The sequence below is a fragment of the Sorex fumeus genome, unplaced genomic scaffold, assembly GCF_029834395.1.
Source record: "Sorex fumeus unplaced genomic scaffold, SorFum_2.1 ptg000015l, whole genome shotgun sequence".
In the NCBI taxonomy this organism is placed as follows: Eukaryota; Metazoa; Chordata; class Mammalia; order Eulipotyphla; family Soricidae; genus Sorex; species Sorex fumeus.
Window position 1 is genome coordinate 587,526 of NW_026606072.1, and position 24,519 is coordinate 612,044.

Genomic DNA, 24,519 nt, shown 5'->3' on the forward strand with positions numbered 1-24,519 from the left:
GTGCAAGGCAAGTGCCCTACCCACTGTACTATTTCTCCAACACAGAAAGATTCAAATTTTTAAAAGAATAACGCTGAAAAGTCAGGGGGAAGATTCTGACTCAAAACTACAAATGAACCAGCATGATACTAAATTGGAGTATGGCTTTGCTGAAGCGTAACTCACTTTCAAAACAAAAGTAGCCTATAATCTAACATAACACATTTAAGTCTTAAGTCATTATATGAATTTAAGTTTTTATTTGTGTATTTCACTGTAGTGCTGTGACAACAAAATGACATCTGTATACCAGAGCATACATACATCAACAGTAAGATGTAACTCTTCATTACACCACTGCTAGAATATTTAGCTTTTTGTAGGACACATAAGCATGTAAGATGGCCACACCAAATAATTTTCTGTTTTTTTCTTAGATAATCTTAATTTTTTAAAACAGTAATACTTTATCAACCTCACTGTTAATAGAACTGTAAATTATCTGGGTGATAGGGTGTGGGAATAGGGGGCAGAATCAACTGTTATACTGTAATAGTAGCTAGAGTAATCTCACACACACCAATAAAGAACTGTCATCATAATTAAGGGCTAGTTACTGTCGTTAGTTGCACAATGATAAATGATAAAGTTCTTTTGAAAATATTGGTTAGCCCACTAATATATGAAAAATGCCCTTTCCACTTATGCAGAAGAAAAAAATATTCAGAAAGTTATTTTTGGCCTTGCTATGTCAAAAAGTCAACTGTACAAAGATCTACGTGTCAAACCTAAAATTATAATTTTAAAAGTCTATTAAAAACAAAAATGTCATGCATCTTTATTATCAATTATGCAGAGGCTTTAAAACTGTTGCAAGACCATATAATATATATTAGCTTTTATACTGCTAATGCACAACTAACAGCAAACTTGATTAGATTAACAGAAATCTGTCTTAATTACACCTTTATATATCACACTAGAGAGACGAATGCCACAAGATCTGCAGAAACATTCAGTTCTGAGCACTTAAATGGCAGGGCAACTTTTTATATTGTAATCCATCACATATAGAGTAACAAAACTAAAGGATAAAATTCTGCAGTCTCACGTTACAAAAAAACGTACTGCTTTAAAATATAAAGGGTAAAGGATATCATCTATAACACAAAGTAACTAGTGTCAATGAGCAAACAAAATGTCTAAATAAAAAATATCAAAATACACATAGCAACTGAAGCACAAATACTGCATTAAATACAGTAAAGATTTAATAAGACTAGTTAATAAAAGACACAAAAATAGCGGGAACAGTAAATAAACCAAAATTACGAGGAAAATATATATGAGCAATTGTTTTCCCCCTAGTTGGAGAGCAATTTTGGGGGAGATGTCTTTCCATTCATATAATACCTAACACTGTACATAAAGATTCTAATGTCATAGAAAAACTTGGTTCTTCTATGAAATTCTTTAAATTCTTTTGATAAAATTTTCAAAGTAGACATTATTATGAATGAAAACGGCCAACAAATGGGCACCTGTTGTTTTTAACACTGAAGATTTACAGGAACTTTTTAAAAGTTATCATAATCTTTTTTGTCCTTTTTCCCCTCAGCTTCAAATCCATCAACTCCGTCGCTGTCCCTTCTTCGTTTCCTGTTGTTGTGGATGTTAAACCGCTGGCTCATTTGGGGTAATGGGTCCATCCCCAGCACTTTGTGTATCTGGCGGAATGCAAGGAGTCTCAGCGCAAACTGCAACGGAGAAAATTAAGATTCTGTCAATTATTAGGGGCGTTTCTATCCCTGAAGAGCGCGGACTGTAACAACCTGAACAATACCATTTCGAACCTGAAATATTCGTCGAGTACCGGGCTTTTATTTTTAGGCTTGTAGATGTACATGTTGCATAAAACACAAATTAAAAATTCAATCTTAAAACTATTTGAGTTTGTAAAAAATTCTGAAACAATACACAGCAAAAGAAAGTGTGTCACCCACTGAGTAAGACCCACTCTGGTTAATATCCACAGTCTTACCTTTACTGTCAACATCCTTATACAGACTCAAGGCATCTGTGTAAGCATGCGCTAACCCCACAGTTTACTCCTCATACTTTAGCTGGTCATTTTATCAACTAAGAATTTTTACAACATAAGTATTTATATACAGGCCATTTTATATTTATTTATTTTGCTTTTTGGGTCACACCCAGCGATGCTCAGGGGACCATATGGGATGCTGGGATTCGAACCTGGGTTGGCTGCGTGCAAGACAAACGCCCTACCTGTTGTATACAGGCCATTTTAAATCAACAATATTGAAAGATATCATGAAATGCTGATACTTACTTCTTTTTCTGAACTACCCCTTACACATAAATATTTCTGTACAAGTTATTTGTATGAACACATCTTCAGATTTCTGGTCACATATATAACTAAGAGTTAAACTGTTGAGTCATATGGAAACACTGCTGAGAAACTATAAAATGGTTCATTCAAGGACTATAAATGGTGCTGGGGATTGAACTGGAGTCAGCCAAGTGCAAGACAAGCACGTTAACCCCTGTATGTAGCCTGAGACTAATTTCTAACCCCTATTTACTTCTGTTCCAAAACTCACATGATTTCTGTTCCTGAGCTTTTTTCATACACAGATCATTGAAATCTGAAAAAATCTGCCTTCAATTCATACAGCCCTATGGTTAGTCTGTAATTTTAGATTTTGCCATTATGGGTGCTTTTCAATTTCACTGCAACTACCACGCACTCGGAAGTGGAAAAGTAGAAATATTTATCTTAATAGAATACTAATTCTTTATTGAGAGTTACAGAAAGTAAACCTTTCAAAGGACAGTTCAGACGCATATGCAACTGTGCACAATTTGCATATGGAGGGCCCAGGTTCCATCCCATCACCATGTCAACCCTGAGCACCAAAAACAAACAAGCACAAAAAAACCCCATGAAACAAAAAAGGTGGTCAGAGACAGTGCAAGAAATAACGCGCTTGCTTTACAAGCAGCTGGCTGGCCAACCAACTAACTATACTGCACACTTTGTCCCGAGTATCAAGTCCTGCCCTGTCCCAAATTAGTTTTACAAAATTTATTTTTATTTTTTAAAGTGAAGCAGGATTGTGTTTTGGGTGACACAGAGTAATGCTCAGGGGATACTCCTGGCTCTGCACTCTGGACCAGTTCCTGTCCATGCCTGGGGAACCAAATGGGATGACCAGGATTGAACACAGGTCATCCGTGTGCAAGGCAAGCGCCCTACCTACTCTACTATCTCTCCAGTCCCAGGGTAGTTTCTATGGAATGAAACTTATTTAGAAAGATGTGAGACGGCAAGAGAGATAGGAAGTGCATGTTCAAGAGACTACAGATGTCTCATAGTGGAAAACTTGAGCAAGCAAAGATACGTAAAGATGAGTGAGATACTTATTCGAGAGAGAAGAGCAGGGCGGGAACAATAGCACAGTGGTAAGGCGTTTGCCTTGCACGTGGCTGACCCGGGTTCGATCCTCGGCATCCCATGTGGTCCTCCAGCACTGCCAGGAGTAATCCCTGAATGCAGGGCCAGGAGTAACCCTTAAGCATTGCCGAGCATGACCCAAAATGACAACATCAACAACAAAATACAAAAAAAGGGAGAAGAGCAAGCTAGAACATTTTTTGTTTAAAAATAAAATTGAGGGGCTGGAGCGATAGCACAGAGGGTAGGGCGTTTGCCTTGCACGTGGCTGACCTGGGTTAGATTCCCAGCATCCCATATGGTTCCCTGAGCACCGCCAAGAGTGATCCCTGAGTGCAGAGCCAGGAGTAACCCCCATGCATTGCCAAGGTATGAGCCCCCCCCAAAAAAAGCTAAAAATAAAATTGAGGTCTGCTGTGATTTATAATACTGTTAATGATAGGGTTTCATGCACACAAAATTAAACCCAAAGATATTAAACCTAAACTTCTTTAATATACAAGAATGGGCAATCTTTTGAGTCTATACTTTTTTGTTTTGGGGTCACATCTGGAGAGGCCTGGGGTTACTCCTGGCTCTGCACTCAGGAATCATACCTGGAGGGCGGGCGGGACCATATGGGATGCTGGAGATCAAACCAGGTCAGCTATACGAAAGGTAAGAACCCTACTCGCTGTACTATCTCTCTACCTCCTTTAAAATATTATGATCTATTACTATCAACTTTTTGTCAATATATTTTCACAGTCTGATCTCAGCATTATTTCTTTTGTTTTGGTTTAACTGCTTTTGGGCCACACCTGGCTGTGCTCAGGAATCTTACTCCTTGTATTGCTTGGGGGACATATAGAATGCTAGGACCAAATCTGGTCGGCAGCATGAAAGGCAAGTGCCCTACCCGCTTGTATAACTGCTACAGAGATCTCAGCATATTCAAATTATCCTTGGTAGAAGAGACAACAAATTGAGATCTTAAATACAACTTGTCTGCTTTAGAGTAGAATACTAATAATCACAGTTAATAGTTCTCATCCATTTTGGCATATTTTCAAAATAGAAAAAAGGAAAGCTGTAAGTTCTCTACTGGGGTAGTATGTGTGTAATTTACCGGGGTTTGATCCCTGGGCACTACTTGTCCTCTGGGTCCGGACAAGAGTGATCCCTGAGCAAAGAGCCAGGAGTATGTACTGCTAGGTTCGGTCCCCAAAATCAAATAAAACCCACTTGTTGACTTATTTTTTTAACCCATTAGGTTCATACAGATTTTTCTTTCTTTCGAAAATTTTTTTTCTAATAGAATGATATATTGATATGATATTGTCCAACTCTATTAAGATCTTGTAGTTGAGAGAAGCCAGAGTACAGTGGATAGGGTACTTGCCTTTCATGTGACTGACCCGAGTTGGATTCACGACACCCGATAAGGTCCCCCAAGCACTGCCAGAATAATTTCTGAGTGCAGTCAGGATTAACCCCGAGCATCATTGGATGTGGCCCCCCAAAAAAACTGTAGTTAGACATATTAACTAATCCAGTTCTCCCAACAATCTTGATAGATACTGCTTTTATCCCGATTTTGTAGGTAAGATGGCAGAAATGGTATTGAAACTAAGGAACTTTAAGGTCAGCACCTTAGAGTTGGGGCAGAGGGTTTGGCCCACATCCTTCGATGCACTGGAGGTACTCCCTGGGGACCATGTGGTGTGAGGGATGAAACTGGGGCCAAGGCATGTGTGTCAACTTCTGTGCTATTATGTCTCCAGATCCCAGGATCTACATGACAGGATCCTGATAGACGACAGGATCCATATGACAGTGGCAGGAGAGTTAACTGTTAACCTTTTATTTTTTCGAGGATGCAGGCATGCACACCTGGTTTTGTGCTCAGGGATCACTCCTGGAGGAGTTTGGAGGACCCAATATGGTGCCAGGAATCCAAAGGGGTTAGCCATGTACAAGGCAAGCACTTTACCTGCTTTACTCTTTCTGGCCCCTGCAATGATTTATTTTAAAGGACAAGTGCAAAAAAAATAAAATAAAATAAAAAATAAAACTTAGGGATAGTAACCCAATAAAATTTTGTGATTAGGAAGACACTGGTACCTGTGCACTAGATGTGATATCTTCGCGTTGCTGGTCAGTCATTGTTGCCAAGGTATCAAAGGGATCCTTTTCACAGGGATCCAGGAGTCCAGGACTACCTACAATAACCATCGCAGGGAAAAAGCATTGGCATTACCAATCTGTAAAAGAACTCTTATTCAACCAAACACACGAACATTAAAAATAAAGCAAAACCTACCTTTAAGAATGATTCCTGAAGAAATGCACTCAAAAACTCTTCTCAGTGCATCTCCAGGGCTCTGAGGACTAGAAGCACTACTAATTGCTTTTTCTACTAGTAACTCCATAGCCTAAAATGATAATAATAAAAGAAACAGTTAACAGAGACCAACAAAATTCATTCATTTTCAAACACAAGTAGAATGAAAACCCATTTAAAGACTTAAAATTTTATAGAACAAATCATGAAAAAAAAACCCACCCCTAAAATTACATAGTAGAACACTGAAAATTAAATAAAACATAAAAGGCAAATATAATGCAAATTTAAGAGATTCCAGGGGTGCAGGGATGGCTCAGCAGCTGAACTGCCTGCCATGCACGTTGGAGACTGATCTTGTGCTGGCCACGCACTTAGTTCTGCACTGGCGGCATCAGGAACCTTCAAGGTGCCACAAAAGTGTGTGAATTCTGGTACATAACAATGGGTATGTGCAGCACTGTAACTGAAGTGTATACATACACCTTGCTGAGCATTACAACTGGATTCAGACCACAGAACTAAGGCTGCCAAAGCGAGAGGACATATGGGGCACCAAGACTCGAGAGAGCCCGACAGTGATGGATTCATTTTGATGCCTAGGTGATGGGTAGAGTCTGACTTGTATTTGAATAAAATACTAAAATACAAATTCAGTCCACTGTAATACAAAATTAGTCCTGAAAGTAAAACAGAAACTTTGTTACTACTAGCCAGCATCACTAAAAGCTAACTTGAACTATGCTTAGGTTTTTAAGGGACCCCATAAGCCTTAAAACAAGAGCTTAAATGTTACTGCAAGTTGGGGAAGTAAAAGAAATCTCACCTGGAGTTCATTCTTCCATTTCCAGCCTAAACTTCCTTTCTGAAAATTCCACGTAAGTTCCCCTGATTTTTATTATTTTTTACCTCCCCTTCTTGTCCCACTCTGTGTGTGTGTGTCTGTCGCAGTGACTAGTGCTTGCATGGACTAATGTCCTGGCTAAGGTATGTCAGAAGAATAGACTCACTGTAGTGGCAGGGATCCCCAACAGTAGAACTGGGACCTCACTTGGGCAAGTGGGATGGGGCCCCACAGTAAGGTCTCAGTGGACACATTCTTGCAAAGCAGGAGCTTTCTGCTAGTCTTCTATCCTTCCATGCTCTCCCCATCTTTTGTCCATTTCTATTTACTTTCTTCCAAAATCTGAAAATTATTTTATTTAGATCTTCTTAGTTGAATTCGGTTTTACTAGTTTGTGGCACACAGCACAAAGAACCACACCTCGCCCTCACCCAAAACAATAAACAGAAACCTTGAAAAATGTACAAATTATCATGAAGGCAACAAAATTATTCCTTTAGGGCTGGGGATGTGGCTTAGTGGTGGAAAACTTGCCTTACAACAGTGAGACCAAGTACAATTTCTAGCAATGCAAGGTAACCAAGTACTCCTGAGCACTGCAGGGGCATGACACCCCCCACCTCCCTCTACCTCTCTATCTTCCCGAACACTTTTTCTTTTGGCCTGGGATGAGATGCCTCAAAGGGCTAGAAGCACATGGAAGCCCCAGGTTGATTTAGTTCCTAGCACTGCACAGTGCACTAAGCACCATGCTGAGAGCAGCTCCCAGGCATTACTAGATATGGCCTCCCTAAAAATACTTTTTAAAAACATTAACACGTTCATGCCAGTGCATACTTGAATGTAGTTTAATTAACAAAACTGCAATGCTGGCATCAGTGTGTTAAATAAAACATCTTATAAAAACTACCCAAAGGGCAGAGCAGTGGTGTAGCAAGTAGGGTGCTAGTCTTGCAAGCCGTCAACCTGGACTCAATCCCGGCATTCCATAGGCTCCAGAGCCAGGAGTAAATCCTAAGCACCACTGGGTGTGACCCAAAACCTAAAATGAACCAAAACCAACAGCAAAAGCAAAAACCAAAAACACGTGGAAGTCTTGGATAATCAATAAAGTATGTGGAAATAATGAACCACACATTTCAACTGTTATTTAAAATAGGAAGAATAGTGATACCGATCGTTGTCTTTCTTGGAAACTGTCCCTTTATAGCTGACAGACCAGTCCCTGCCCTCACTTTGTTGTGCTGCTGTGATGGCCCAGAGCTGCACATCTACGGCGGTGTTGGGGATTGAACTTGTGGCCTCACATGTGTCATACACGCAAGGCAGGGCCCTATCACGTAGCCATGCCCTCAAGTTCCAGATCATTGGGTCTTCCTCCCTTTTGTGCTCTGCTCGGGAAAGAAATGGTTCCAGGACTGACTGTGGGAAGCCCCCATGCAAAGAATGTGCTCCAGTCCCTTGAGTTTTCTCCACAACTCATCTTTTGTTATAAATGTCATTTTGGGGATCCAAAAAGACAGTAACGGGGTTGAATGGATTAGACACATGCTCTGCAGCACACGGCTAACCCTGGTTCAATCCATGCTACCACAGATGGTCCCCTGAGCACTGTCAGGACTGATCCCTGAGCATTGCTGGGTGCAGTCCACTCACTACCCCCCACCCCAATACAAGGTTATGTCGAAAGAAATAAAAGTCATGGGGGGGGGGCGGGGAGCTCAAGGACTGAGTGTATGATATGCATGCAGCAGTTTGAGTTTGGTCCCTGACAGTGCATGGGAAAGTCCCTGAGTACTGCTAGGAGTGGGGTGAGTGACCTCCAAAGCACCCTGAGGCGTAGCACCACTACCACCTCTAGAGTCATATATAACTCATGTAACACTACCTTACAGACTACTTGTGGTTTGTGGACCACATCCAGCTATGCTCAGGGGCTACTCCTGGCTCCGTGCTAGAGGGTTACTCCCAGTCTTTTTTTTGGCTTTTTGCTTTTCGGGTCACACCTGGCGATGCTGAGGGGTTACTCCTGGCTTTGCACTCAGGAATCATTCCTGGCAGTGCTCGGGGGACCATACGGGATGCTGGGAATTGAACCCGAGTCGGCCGCGTGCAAGGCAAACGCCCTACCCGCTGTGCTATCGCTCCAGCCCCACTCCCAGTCTTTGGAAACCACGCAGTGTCAGAGATCAGACCCACAAAGCACTTGTTCTGTCTGCTGAGCTCTTTGACCCTGTAAATTAACTCTTTTATTACTGGGGCCACATCTGGGATTTCCTAGCCCTGTCCTCACGGATCACAGCTGGAGGGCTTGGGAGACCACATGGGGCGCCGGGGATCAAACTCTCTGGGTTGGCCATGCTCTAAGCAAGCATCCTATTCAACTATGTTAAAAGAGTAATTCAGAGGCATTTAGTATACCTTTTACTAGGTTGTACATATATCCAACCTGGTAATACGTGGATACGATCTTTCTTGCTCCTGAAATTAGTATTCAATAGCCAGAGACTAAGTGTCTTTCAAATAAATGCCAGTTAAACATGGCATGCCCAAAGGGAATATACCATATAATCAACACAGAGAACCCGACAGATCTCCTGTGCCCTTATTTGACAAAGAACTCTGGGATGTTTGTAAGTTGTAAACAAACACAGCCCTGCTACACCTGGGTTCAAAGAAAGAATTAAGACAATCCTCGTCATTTACTCTTAGTTAATCTAACTCTGAAATTATATTTTTAAATGGATCACTCTTTTCTCATCTAAATTTTTGCTGTTGAGGAACCAACATCAACAAAATACCTGTGCTTAAAAAACCAGGTACACAGATGATGCATATTCATGCATGTATCTTTCTTTTTACCCTGTTTATCGGGGAAGGCATGTTGGGCCACACTAAGTGCTTGCTCAGGGGCTACTCCTGAAGCAGTGCTCAGGAGATCATCAGTGGCAGGATGGAAGCTCTGGTCCTGAGCTGGCTACCCAGTTTCACTTGCTTATTTACTTAGTTCCAGGGAATGAACCCATGGCCTCACATCTGAGAAGCAAATGCTCTGGACTAGAGGTAGGTACAGCAGAGGTAGGGACATGACGACAACCTGGATTCAATACATGGTACCACGTATGGTCCCCAGAGAACTGTCAGGAATAAGTCCTAAGCACTGCCAATTGCTGCCACAAAACCAAATAAATAAATAAAAAGAAACATATGGTCCTACCACTGATCCTATTCCTGAATCTACTTCTTACTTTGTACCTTCTGGTATTAAGTTTCCTAACTTTATGCATTATTGTGGAATGCTTTATCTTTCTGTAGAACCAGCCACCACCATGCTGAGACCACTCTCCGCACACATGAAGGTACCGGCAGAGGGACAAAGCCACGCGGGTTCCGGGGCCGAGATCTCCAAGCCTACTCGGATTGGGGCTGGGCATCCTCCACCCAGATCCTCCAAATTCCAGTAGGCGGGGGTCACACGCACCAACTGGCCCCCTGGCACCGTGTAATCCCATCAACAGCCAAGATTCAGAGACTATAAAACCCAGCTCCTGGAAGCGCGCAGCCGCGCGACATCTTATCATCTCATTCCTACTTTAGACAAACTGGCAGGCTACGGAACGTAACCTGCCCACACGGCAGAGTCTGGCAAACTCCCCGTGGCGTACCCAATATGCCAAATACCAGTAACAATGAACGGTCTCATTCTCCTAACTCTGAAAGAGCCTTGAATATTGCATTTCCTAAAAAAAAATGTCAGGGCTAGGACGAAGAGACGTTACTGGGGCCTGCTCGAGGCAATCGACGAATAACAGGTTGGTTGTGATTGTGATTATCTTTCTGATTAAAAAAATTTCTTTTGCCATACATCTTTCCAAAAGCTCATTTCAGCTTTTTGCTTAACATTGTGAGAAAAGGAAATAAGGTGAAGGAAATTCAAGTAAACTTCTGTTTCTTCCCCCCGCGCGATTTTTGGGTCACACCAGGTGCTGCTTGGGACTATATGGAATGCCAGAGACTGAACCAGGTTGGCCGTGTGCAAGGCAATTGCTCTACCCGATGTACTCTCACTTTGGTCCCACACATCTGTTTCTTAGAAGGGAACCTAACCCCAGTGGTGCTCAGTGGCTACTATTGGCTAGATGTTTCAGGGACATATGGTGCCAGTTCTTGAACCTGGACTTCTTGCATGCGAAGCACATGTTCAAAGCTGTCTCTCCAGCAAGTGCAATTCTTCAAATATTAAATTCTCAGAAAATTAAACACTAAGATTTTAAACTATCTCAGGATTTTTCAATGTAAGAGAAAGGAAATATTTAGGAAATTAGACACCTGTTTGCTTGCTTTGCATGCAGCTAACCCGGATTTGATTCCTGGTACTGTAAATGATCCCTCAAGCCCTACCAAGAGTCATTTCCTGAGTGAAGAGCTAGTAGTAAGTTCTGAGCACAGACAGTGTGGTCTCCCAAACAAGAAGTTTAAAATTAAATGTCAACTGATATAAAAAAAAAAAAAAAGAAAAATTTAACACTTCGCTCTCTTCCCCCGATGCACAGGTACATACCCACCAACAAACAGGTTACACATTACTCACCCAGCTTGGAAAATCAGACCAAGTAGGAACTCGCTGACAGAGGTCCCGAAGAATACGTATGATAATCACACAGGACTGCAGACCATTAGCTCTAGCCTTGAGAGCAACACAAAAACCAACGGAATTAATCTTGGAAATATCAAAATCATCCCTTGTTGAAAAAAAGTTAAAATACCACTGTTCAATGGAAGCTCAGATAAAAAAATAAAACAACCACGCTTAAACTGGATCCGATGAGCTGCCATTTACAGCAGTATTTTACAGCAGGGTTAGTATTTAAAAGCTGGTATTTTAGGTCAAAGCAAACAGATTATACAAGAATAAAAGTTCTTGATCCCCTGTGAACCTTGACCTGTGTTCATTTAAAACAGTAAACTTAAAAAAATCTGTCTACATTAGAAATAAAAGGAAAAGTAAAGAGCTAAAAAGTCTGTCTAGGGACTGAAAGGTTAAGGAAATCTGCTTGGTTTCCCTTCTGTGCCTTTGCAGGACTGCAAAGTCACTAAACCAAACAGCTGCTTCCTCACCTTTCACTCCCTACACTGGTAACTGAGAGAAAGAGGGGGTGGGGAGTGGGGGAAATCTTAAAATTATACACAAAGCTTTAAACATATTCCATTATTTAAAGCAAAGTTAATCTGCAGCCTTATGGAATATAATACAAACATGATGCTCCTGAACAAGTCAACTTTAAATATAGCCACTAAAAATAAAATAAAAAAGTCCAAACCACAAAACTCCCCCAAGTCTAAGTTATTGTCAAATCAATAACAACTGCAATATGCAGATCTTCAACTTTCTATGTTAACTTATTTCTTGAGGTTTAATTTAAATAGTATTGCTTGGGTAATCTTTTGAAATGTTTAAACACAGTTAAACATGTACTGAACTACTCTCTCATAAGGCTACAAGAAAAAAGTAAAATGATGTTCCGAACCTGGAACCACTTAGCGTGGCGTAGAGCAGCCAGAGCGTCAAGGCATTTTTGCCTGTCCAAGACGTCCGGTGGGTCTTTCACCATACCCGAGGTTACATCTAAAATGGATTGAATTGGCAAAATGCAGTGAGGAATGGGTGTTTGACCAGGTGAGCAAGACACTTCCTTAAAGCAGCATCAGTGTCACATGAGCCATTTGAGAATTTTTCAGCATTTTACTGTACCCATGGATTATTTTCAACATAATCCAATACGAATGTCAAAAGAAGAATCCACACCTTCAATCTAGTAGTGTAAGTAGTCATAATAAGTCTGGAGATTTAAACCCTACCCACCAAAATTAAAAAGGAGGGATTACTGGACACAATGTACTAGCACAAAAAAGACAAGACAAAGGGGAACACAAAAATCCACCTTAATGAGGTTACACAATAAACTCTTGGGTTTGTTCTGTATTTTAAATGGTCACAGATTGTTCTGGGGCTAATATAGAAGAAGATGATAAATACGGAATGACCAATAATAACCAGATAAAATGAAGAGCACAAACAGGCATTTCTAGCAGTTCAATGCCTTTTTTTCCACAGGGATACTTTAGTTAGGAAATACCCTTTGAAATCCAAACTCCTGTAAATAATAACTGTAGAACAATGGGCAAAGGAGAAAAATACAATAGGAATCAGCGTAGTCAGAATAATGGGCAAGGCAGAAAAAGACAATAGGAATCAGCATAGATTAGAGGAAATAGAAGAGTATATATAATAAGCAGAATGTTTTAATGGTAAATAATTAGATAGGATTCTTTAAGTTATAAAATTAGTTACAATAACCAATTTCATCAGACAATCGCATTAAAACATACGAGCTACATAAAACATGAGAAAATCTGAAACTAACTTAGTAATGTAGTAACTTTTACATTCAAAAAATGTAGTTGGGAGGTTAATTTTATATTTATCTAAACATATTTGCAAAACGTACATAAGTAACAGATTTGCTAATTAAACTACTCATGTGCTTATAAATTCAGATTATCAAATTTATAGTTTTTTTTTTTGTGATTTTAGATGTTCTTCTACGTATGGAAAACTTGTATGCCTTGTAAGTAATCTAGCGAATAGTCACCAGCTAAGGAGTAACACAATTATGGAGTACTTAGAATAAAACATAATAAATCACTAAAGGCACCAAATGAATTTAGGGGACAAAAGATGAAAAATATCATCTAAAAGTTTGACTATAATTTCTGGGAAAGTCAACAGATTATATATTTTACAGCAGTATTCAAAAGCCATTAAAAGCTATTACTTTAATTTTTAAGTAGATGGAATTTAAAAAATTGTTATCTGAAAGTGATAAATAATTCCACCTATCTGGGCTTAATAGCCCAACTCTTCAAATAATCATCAGCTGGTACAGATTTTTCAGAAGGGATATTTAGATTTGTTTGTTTGTTTTGCTTTTCGGGTGACATCTGGTGATGCTCACAGGTTATTCCTGGCTCTGTACTCAGGAATCACTCCTGGCGGTGCTCAGGGAACCATATGGGATGCCAGGGTCAAACTTGGGTCAGTTGTGTGGAAGGCAAAACACCCTACCCAACTGTACTATCGCTCTGGCCCCAATTCAGAAATTAAGACAAAGATATTAGAATTAAAAAAAAATTGGGGGTCACACCCAGCAATGCCCAGGGCTCACTCCCAGTGATGGTTGGGGGAGCATGTGGGATCAAACAACCTGGGTTGGTCACCTTCAAGGCAAGCACCGCACCAGCTATACTATACTCTGACCCAGAAATTTTTTTTTAGAAGGTCAGAAACAATCTCAAAACAAGACCCATCACTGAATAAAGACATATATTGAACACAGATACAGGCTATTCTTAGATAAGGAAAAAGATCATGTTAAAGCACAGATAAGGAAGGAAGAAAAAAAGGGAGAGAACAACTTCCTAAATGAGAGTTACAGAATATGATGAAGAATCCATGTCTCCTATTTACTTATGATATTTGCTAAAGCTAGAATGTAAAAGAAGTGACAATGTGCCATCTTCTAAACAATTTTTTCTAATTTCTGGTGTTAATTGCATGTTATAATTTCCTCCAATATGTAAGAAAGATATTTTTTGTACACAAGTATTCGTAAGTGAAAATTTAGTAGTAATTTCTAAGATGCCAAGAGACCTATTGCAACTTGAAAACAAAATTTGAGGAAATTTTTTATGAAATTTAGAGTGTGGATTTTTGCACCCATTTTATATTTCAAGTGGATTAACCCCTTAGATATAATGCACTAAAGTCATTCTTTATGCCTAATACCCAGTTAACTAAAGAACAATTAGTTAATTTATTTAAAAAAATTAAAAGGCAAATTAGCCTACACGAATGTATCTAAGAAATTTTAAGGGGTTAATCACTAGTTAGAAGACATGCTGTGTCCACACTATTTTATGATTAAAAGTTAATGGGAATATATTAATTTAAACTAACATGGTTATATAAAAACATGTAATCCACCCAACCATTTAAAAACTAGTGTGAACACTGCTCATTTCTGAAAAGACAAGGACAAAACAAGTCACAAAAAGGACAATAAATGCTAGACCCTGCATCCAAAATCCCTCCTTAATCAAACGGCAGGTGTGACACTGAGCTTTCGAAAACCTTGGTCAAAAATCCTTCCGATGTCTTGGCAGCAACCCCTGACAGGAATCAATCCCCTCTGCTAGAAGGCTTTGGACCGGGTCTGATAAGCTACAGGTGGAAAGAAAAACACACACACACAGTACCTGACTTGCTACAGAAAAGTTCTGTAGCAAGGGTTAGAACATTTTTAACATTTCAAGTTTTCAGTCAATTAAATGTTTACTTAACTGTCAAACACGTTAAATAAATTGACCATGTGTTTAACAGCTATTTGGACAAATTCATCATTTACTTAATTTCTGCCATTAAAAAAAAATCAAACAGGACCATTATTCATTAAAGAAGTTACCACACTGCGCACAAGACCAAGTCTTGTGATTCACATGTGCTCTTCCGGCAAAGCCTTCCTTACCCCCTGTACTAACCCCCAAAGCAAGCTATAGGCTTTAAATGATTTTAAGACACAGAGCATTGGGAGCTGCAGTGAGAGAGAATACATACCGTTATTCTGCAGCAAGAAAGAAGCAATCTTCATAATGAAGCTAAAGACATGGTCTACTGCAGTTATCTGCAGCAAGGAGCACTATCAATGTCTCTACACATTTTGCATATCCAACTTTTCAGCTCAGTGTCTTGAAGTGAAATCTTCTAATTTTGGACTGATTATTTCTCTCACCGTACTTACAAAATTTAGAACAATAATTCTAAACTCAGGTCTGGGTCAGACAAAAATATAGTTTTGTTTCCTTGAAGAGGGATAGGTTACCAAAGATTCAACTACAGATATAATACTAACTTTAGAGTTTTGCAACATAAAAGCCTTGATATTATATTTAATCAAGCCTATAATTGAACTGAACATGTTCTAAAATAAAGTTAAATATGAATATAATTTCACACTAAAGACAGCAACTTTAACTCGTTAAACATGATTTTTATATTCTAATAGCCATATGCTGCAGATGAATTGTTTCTATTGATTCAGATACTGTTATTCCAACAATATCCAAGGCTAGACCTAGACTGGAAACTCATTCATTCAAAAGATCCATATACAAAACCCATTTATTTTTAAGATGCAAAGTTTATACAATATACAAGTCTTGATATGATGTATATAGAAAGGATGCAATATTAGACATGTCTCCCAATGACTGCATTTTAGTAATATGTGCTTTTCTTGGGCTGTGAAATGCCCAGTGTCTTAAATTGCTTTGCTACAAGAAAACAAATTTGAAGGAGTAATAATTGAGAGTGTAGAGATGCTTCTTTATAGACAAAATAATTTCAATGTTCTATAGTACTCCTTTTTCCTCTATTTGTATCACAAAGAAATATTAGCGTAAACTTTAACTCCATACTCAACAAATTAAGAAGTACAAAAACAACATGTAAGGAAACAAAGTAAATTTTATCTGACCCATAAAACAACAGAACCAACATATGCAGACACTGACCATGCTTTTGGTTTAAAAGCTTTTGAAGCTTTGAAAATGTTACAGAAGAGTCCCTAAAGCAACATTGCTGGCACCAGCAGGATTTCATAATCTACAATTGTAAAGTTAAATAAGTCTGAAATGTACTATAACTACACTTACACCATTTCTCAGTATCTCTTGTATAGTACTGGACCAAAGTGCATTAAGATCCTTTGCATTAATGTGCTCAAAACCCAAGAGCAACCTCAGAGAACTAGAAATAGTTACCTCAAGACAAGCCAAATTCATGAGAACATATGCAACAGAGCTTCTTAAAAATGTAAGTATACTAGTTTATTTCTAAAACTCTTGTCTTTTTTTTTAAAGAATAAGGCAAGAGCAAGAAGTCATATTTGTGGCAAAAAAATTTTTCTTTTGTATCTGATAGTTACTGCAGTGAAAATTTGAATTTTCCAGAAATCTGAGGTTAGCAAAAAAAAAGGGGGGGGGAATCAAGAAACAGTACCATTAATATTTAATATAAAAGTATATTACAGGAAAAAAAAAACACATCTACTTTCTAGGAACTGATCTTATGAAAAATTGGTTGCTATATAAATCAATCCCTATCAAATTCGTATCTAATGCCAGCATGTTGCCTTCTAGGGCTTAACGCCATCATAAAGAGTAGGTAAATGGAAAAAAAAAAGTGAATAGAAAAGTATAATGCTTAATGGCTCTCCAACCTCCTTCCCTCATGTTCTCTTCTCGAATGATTGGAGATGTCAGGGTGATAGTGACTTGCATTTTGGGTTCCACACACGAATTCAAAATTATTGCAGCCTCAGACACAGCACATTTTATGTCATACTTCTCTGGACTTATTACCTATGTAATGAAGAGTACAAGAAATTAGCTGGACCTTTGATATAAAAAACAATTACACAAAACAACTTCACTATGGCTTTTTCTTTGAATTTTGGGGCCACATGTGGTGGTGTTCAGTGCTTCCTCTTGGCAGTGCTAAGGGGGATATTATGGGATGCCGGGGATCAAACCCAGGCAGCTGTGTGCAAGGCAGTTGGCTCTATGTACTATCATTCCGACCCCTCACTATGGCCTCTGAGCTTTCTTACCACATTAAGCATTTCTGGGGGGAGGAGGGGGGGCTTGTTTGGGGGGCCACACCCAGCAGTGCTCAGGGCTTATTCCTTCCTGGCTCTGGCAGGAACTGGACTGAACCCAGACTGACTGTGTGCAAGGCAAGTGCACTACTTGCTATTATACTATTGCTCCAGCCTGTACATTAACCATTTTATAACGAATAGATCATGCACTTCTTCCTTCAAGGGATCTTGGCACTATACCATCAACTTCTTGCTCTTTTCAAAATTCCTTTTGTTATTATTTTTGGGTCACACAAAGAGAAAGTTAGGGGTTGCTTCTGTAGTGTTTGGGGCACCACAAAGTGCCAAGGGGTACAGTGCAGGACTGGCTCTTAAATGCAGATCACACACTACAGCCCTTTGAGCTATCTCTCTGACTCACAAGGGCATAATTCGTTTTCTATTTGGGCAGTGTAGGAATTGAACCTAGGGCTTACACATGGAAGATAAGTGCTTTAGACTGAGTCACACTCTTGGCCCTCTTCAACTTTCCTTACTGAGTTACTATATAGCATTATTTCTACCATTCATTATAAATGTATACTTGTCTCTAACTCAGATGAATTCCGGGACAAAAAAAACACTGCCTTCTTAAATAAACCATAGCTTCTTAAATAGTACCCACATAGTAAAATACTCATGTATTTGTAGAACTTGGATACTGTGATACCAGAAACAGAAGTCAAGTATCAGTGGTTCCCACAGCTCTTGTTTGTGAAATCAACATATCTGCATTTTATGAGGGAGCAGCAAATTCCAGTTAACATTAAGAAAAACCAAGTTTTCACTGTTATTCAGTTGACATGTAATTAGAGTTAACCACTGAAGTCCACAATAAAATTGCAAGGTGTTTGTGGCACAGTATCAAGATTCAAGTCCTAGCTCTGCTACTTTAATATGAAGTTGGGCAAATTATTTAACACTTTTAATCCTATTTCTATAAAATGGAGACAATAACTGCATCCAGCCTACAGGGCTGCTGGAGGATTAAATTTACATAAAGCACACACAACAGTGTCTGGTTCACAGTATTATATGTTAGCTATAATGATAAAGAATTCTATTTCTACTGCTTACGTGCTTTTTGGTGGGAAGTAGGGTAGTGAGGGGCTCCCAGCAGTGTTCAGTAAGTCATGTGGTGTCAGGATCAAACCAGGGTTGGCCACATACAAGGGAAGCCCTATGACCCTTGTCCTAACTTTCTGGACTTTGCTAATATAGTTGAACAATAAGAACACTATGGTTTTCTGGCCACAATGGAGGTGCTCAAGAGTCCATATAACGCTGGGATGGAGTGTGGGGCTGTCGCAGGCAATGCATGTGCTAGCTCTTCCTAGTCCGAAGTTATGCTTTCAGCTGTGTTAACTGTTAGTTAAGATACAGTATGTCCTGCTTTACCATCTGCTACAAGCACCATGACTGACACTCATAGACAGTGTTTAATGCTTTCAAGGCCCTCCTTTTCTTTTCACCCTTCCTTCACTGCCACAGAAGCTTCTACAGGGTAGACATACAATGCCAATTTAACTGGCTCCCAATTTTGCTGGGAGTTAAAAAAAAAGATACAATAAGAAACATTGTATCTTGAACAATGGCAATAAAAAGGAAAAACTAGTTAACTACCAGAGTTATCATAGTTTAACAGAGAGTTTCTATGTAACTGTCTGTTACTGATAAGTCTGCAGTTTTCACAAACTACTCTGGCTTGCTATTGTTTAATACATGATTACCAATAAAATTAGTCAAAGAATTATAATGCTTAAATTTCAAGATTCTAAAAGTCATTTCATATTCTATACAAAGAATTATCAATTTAAATCTCAGACAGATTCTGAGAAGCTAACATGTAAAAGTATTTTAAATCTGAACTTAAAAAAATTATACTTCTAGACAAAAACAGGATTAATTTTATTAATTGTGCATTATCATGATATGCTAAAGATAAAACCAATTTCTATCACTATAGTAGGGAGAAAATGGAAAAGAATCAGTGAAACTGAAGAAATTCAAATTAGAAAGATTTTTTCAATTATATTTAATTATGAACATGTACTCTAACTCTTGAATTTTAAAATCTTGACCGTGGAAATAGTGAGATAGCACAATGAGTAAGATTCCTGCCTTGCACACACCTGACCTGGGTTCAATCCTAGCACTGGACATGGCCCCTATGCACTGCAAGAGTGATCCCTGAGCACAGTCCGGTAAGGCATAAAAAAAACAAAAACAAAAACAAAAACAAAAACCAAAACCAAATTGTTTTTAGCATGCTATAAATCAGCTTGTTTCAAAATAGAAATTACTTCTGTCCTAGACAATTGTCTTCTCATTTATGATTCAAGGACAAGTGCTAAATTCTATATTTTAAGTCAATTAGTAAGATGACTTCATTCTAAATATAAGTACCATAAAGTCTAAAAAGACAAGGGCGGGTGGGGCTGGAGCAATAGCACAGTGGGTAGGGCGTTTGCCTTGCAGCGGTTGACTCGAGTTCGATTCCCAGCATCCCATATGGTCCCCTGAGCACCGCCAGGAGTAATTTCTGAGCGCAGAGTCAAGAGGAAGCCCTGAGCATCGCTAGGTGTGACCCAAAAAGCCAAAAAAAAAAAAAAAAAAAAAGTCAAGGGTCAATACAGTTCTGCGTGTTTTGCAACAATGATAGTGCAGCAGGTAGGGCATTGCAAGCATCCAACATGGCCGACACAAGTTTGATTTCTGCGCCCCTCTCGGAGAGCCCGGCAAGCTACCGAGAGTATCTCGCCCGCACGGCAGAGCCTGGCAAGCTTCCTGTGACGTATTCGATATGCCAAACGCAGTAACAAGTCTCACAATGGAGACGTTACTGGGCCTGCTCGAGCAAATCAATGAAGAATGGGAGGACCGTGACAATGACAGTGAAGCAAAAATTCAATATGGAAAGCCAGTCAAAAATTCCAAGGCTGACTTAGGTTTGATCCAAAGCAAATTTAGTCATGTTAAAATCTTTTGAACAAGACAAGGGATAAAAGTGAGTATTTCTGTAATACTTACTGCAAGCTGTTTGGGTAGGTTTTCTGCAATACGGCTCAATAATGTCTTGGATGGTTTCTCCGAACAGAGCAAAACAAGGTTGACATTTCTATCCCCTCGGAGAAGTAATCCTTTTGCCAATACTCCCACTCGCAAAACTCCTTTTAAAGCTCTGCAGTGAAATCAAATTGTATTATGTTTCTTATAATTAAAAACTCTGAACACAAAATAGTAAATAACTTTTACACGACTACACTTTTTATCAATTTCCATTCAGTTTTAGAATTATCCTTGGTTTAGATGAAGAAAAAAAAAAAGGAAGGATGGGGCTAGAACCAGTATAAGAATAAAGGTAGGTGCCTGTCTTGCACGCAGCTAACATTTATTTGGCTCTTTCGATTCCCAGCATGACTTATGGTCCCTTGAGTAACATCAGGAGTGACTTTTGAGCACAGCCAGAGGCAGCCCAAGTATGCCAAGTCTGCTTCAACACCAATCCTTCCCCCTACTATGGCCTCCCAAAAGTATAAATCAGAACTAAGTTTCCACAAGGACAACTGCAAAGATGTCAAGCAAAGGATACCGTTTCTCTGTCTTAAATAATAAACATAAAATGAGTCATGCTTCATATATACATTTCAATGGTAAAGGGAAAATGAAAAGTTCCAGTTCATAATGTCATAAAGAGGCTTCCACAGCTTTGGTGTATCTGTCCCTATGATCACTGCATCAACAAAAAGGAAGCCATGGGGGCCGGCTCAGTGGCACATGCTTCACATGCACTTTACAGGCACTGCTCAGTTTGATCCTTAGCAATTCACGGTCCTGGCCCAGCACTCCCAGGTGTATACTAGGAGACCACTGGGCACCATGGATGTTGCCACGGCTGCCCCCAGCATTGTTGGGCTTGAGCAATGAACCACCTGCCCTGTTGCTATGAGTGGCCTCTGGTTCCAAGCACTGCTTGGGAGGCCCTCCCACCCACCCACAACAACCATCAAGAAGAGAAGCTGGAGAACGAAAATTAAACGTGGGACAAATAAATTGATAAAATTGAAGAGTGGGAGAGAGAGCACAGTAGGCAAGGTTCCTGCTCTTGAAACACCCCACTCCAATCCCTGATACCACATATGAGGAGCACAGCCAGCTGTGCTTAAGCACTGCTGGGTGTGATCCAAACCCTCCCACCGCCCCCACCCAACTGAGTACCTGCTGAATGCAATCAGAGAACTACAAAGACTGCACTGAAAAAAACTCAAAATAACGTTATATGAATTTAAATAGAATGGACAAAATTTTAAGGTTTTTTTGTTTTGGGGTCACACCTGAAGGTGCTCAGGGCTTACTCCTGGCAGACCTTGGGGAACCAGCATATAGGGTACTGGGGATTGAACCCAAGATGACTTTGTGCAAGGCAAACACTCCACCTACTATCTCTCCGACCCCAAATTTTAAAGTTATAATTTAATATTTAATTATATACGCACAAGGAATTGTATATTCTCATTTTAGCAAAATGTAGCTATATATTAATCTTACATAGCCTAATAAGGCATACAGATGTAAACAAAGAAGTTATGACTTTTAAATGCTCACAAAAAACCAAATTTATATAAAATTCTGAAAACATACCTATCTTTACCTCCCTCTTTCTTATCATCTCCCTCTTTGTTCTTGCTTTTTTCGTGTTCAGACAAACTGTCTGAAACAAGTTTTAATGCACGTTCAGTGATAGAAACAATTTTTTGAACTGCTTGTAGTTCCTCCTCAGTTGGGTAAATGGTTGCATGTTTTGTCATTACATAACGGTCATCAGATGAATCAGGACGACGTAAAGGCTAAAAAGAATATAAACCTCATTAAAAAATCATTTCTTGAGCGAAAGTCTGCTATTATCTTTCAACTATACATGCCTGCCAGTATACCTATCTTCTTCCTTTACTAAATCTCAGTAGAGTGTAATATATGCAAAATTATACTAATAAGATTATGTATATATATGAACATGTGCCTCAAAACAAGCAAAATATCACATTATAAGGATATCCAAGTATAGGCGGTTATTTTTGGGCTGGAGCAATAGCACAGCGGTAGGGCGTTTGCCTTGCACGCAGCCAACATGGCCGACCCGAGTTCGATTCCTCAGCCCCCTCTCGGAGAGCCCGGCAAGCTACCAAGAGTACCTTGCCTCCAGGGCAAAGCCTGGCAAGCTCCCCATGACGTATTCGATATGCCAAACACAGTAACAAGTCTCACGATGGGATGGAGATGTTACTGGGCCCACTCGAGCAAATCGATGAATAATGGGAGGACCGTGACTAAAAAAGAAGGGTTGGATGGGGCAGGAGCAATAGCACTGCAGGTAGGGCATTTGCCTTGCACGTGGCCAACCTGGGTTCGATTCCCAGCATCCCATTTGGTCCCCTGAGCACTGCCAGGAATCACTGCTGAGTGCAGAGCCAGGAGTAACCCGAGCATCACCAGGTGTGACCCAAAAAGCGGGGGGCGGGGAGGATTAGAAATACCGCTTTATAAAGAGAACTAGGCTAAACAGAAATTCATTCTTTTCTTACAGAAAAAACAAGCTTGTTTTCTCTAGAAAAAAAAATTAGAACCAGTAGAAAATTAGAATTTGAATTCTAGACAGAATTTAAAGTAGGAAAAAGGTTCTAAACTACTGGTAATTATTTTGAAGAGAATCATTTTGAAGGCAGAAGCACCGGCTTTCAAAATTAGCTGTTCCAGTTAGTCTAAATAACAAAGGCTAGTAAATCTTGTATGAAACAATAGTTGGCAAGAGGCTTTGCTCTATTTAGTTTTTATTTAAAGACTCACAGATACTCTTAAGTCATTATATATAAAAACAAAGGAGTAAGAACCTATAATGAAGGAAATTTCTAACTCAGGCAAAAAACTTACATAAAGATAAATTTAAGATAATTAAGACAACCCCTCACCAGAATTAATCTTCTAAAGACAGCACTGAGCATACTTTCAAGCCCTACATTAAAAAATAATAAGTGGACACTCACTGCAGGCCCCTGGGGCTGAGGAGGCATGCCCGGTCGAACTCCCAGAAGGCCTAATGGGCCGGGAGGACCATGGGGATAGCCTCCATCGGGCATTCGGCGACGATCATCCCAATGGTGTTGTTCTTCTTCCATTCTTCTCCAGTACATATCTTCTTCATAACGTCTGAAATACAAAGAATCAATATAGGCTTCCGAAGAAAAATACAACCCGTAAAATTGCATCAGTACACAAGCTATCAAGCAAAACAAACAAAATGCCTCCTTACCAGTATCAGTAACTATCTTTCTTCTCTATCTGTGAGGGGTTTATATTCTGCACCACATATGAAACAACTCCCACTGTAGTGCTCAGGGCAAAGGGAGTGAACCAGGTAAACCATGCTCAGCTTGCTAAGCACTTTCTCCAACACCCTCTTAAAATAAAATGAAGTGAATGTAGGTGGAAAAATAACGAAGGTAAGAGAGAAAGAAAGCAATACTAAATTTCACAGCCTGATCACAATGTCAAAAGAGAACAAACATTGAGATTGGGGAAACTGCTCAAAGAGCTGAAATGCATGCTTTTTCATCCCTGCACGGCATGAGCCCAAAACACCACAGTGGACGTAGTACCTAACCATCAAGGGGAGTAGTCCAAAATACAAAACAAAACAAAAACCAACAAAATCATTAAAAATCTCATTTGCTTTCAATCTCTCCTGCTTTAAGGAAAACGAGAAATTTAAATGCATTTGGACAAATCAGTATTGTATGTTTATAAAGGACACAAAGCACATACTTAGAATTTCAAAAATAAAAATATGAAAGTGTTTTTTTCCATTTTTTTTCCTTTAGAGAAAATTAAAAATAAAAATCTTGGGGCTCCACCCAGCAGTACTCAGGGCTTATTCCTGATTCTGAACTTAGGTCACTCCTAATGGGATTGGAGGACCTTATGTTGTACTAGGGATTAAAACCCAGGTCACTGCATGCAAGGCAAGAACCTAACCCACTGTACTTTCTTTTTGGCCCTAGCGAGAATTTCGTAAGACTGTTTTATTTCTCCGTTTATGATGTGAGGAAAGGGAAGGTAATTCTCTAAGCAGTAATATAAA

General features: G+C 39.5%; 1 protein-coding gene across 5 annotated transcripts in view; it reads right to left on the reverse strand.

Annotated features, from left to right (window-relative positions):
• Positions 1-216: 216 nt before the first annotated feature.
• Positions 217-24,519, reverse strand: part of ZFR (zinc finger RNA binding protein) — a 72,249-nt gene continuing 47,946 nt past the window's right edge. For all 5 annotated transcript variants that reach the window (XM_056112000.1, XM_056111999.1, XM_056112001.1 and 2 more), the window contains 9 exons: positions 23,426-23,588; positions 22,026-22,231; positions 20,415-20,565; positions 16,965-17,106; positions 12,156-12,253; positions 11,219-11,314; positions 5,759-5,874; positions 5,564-5,657; positions 217-1,736 (listed from right to left, as the gene is read on the reverse strand). In XM_056112000.1, the coding sequence (XP_055967975.1) occupies positions 1,557-1,736; positions 5,564-5,657; positions 5,759-5,874; positions 11,219-11,314; positions 12,156-12,253; positions 16,965-17,106; positions 20,415-20,565; positions 22,026-22,231; positions 23,426-23,588 (1,246 nt within the window). In that variant the 3' untranslated portion in view covers positions 217-1,556. The remainder of the gene's footprint in view (positions 1,737-5,563; positions 5,658-5,758; positions 5,875-11,218; positions 11,315-12,155; positions 12,254-16,964; positions 17,107-20,414; positions 20,566-22,025; positions 22,232-23,425; positions 23,589-24,519) is intronic.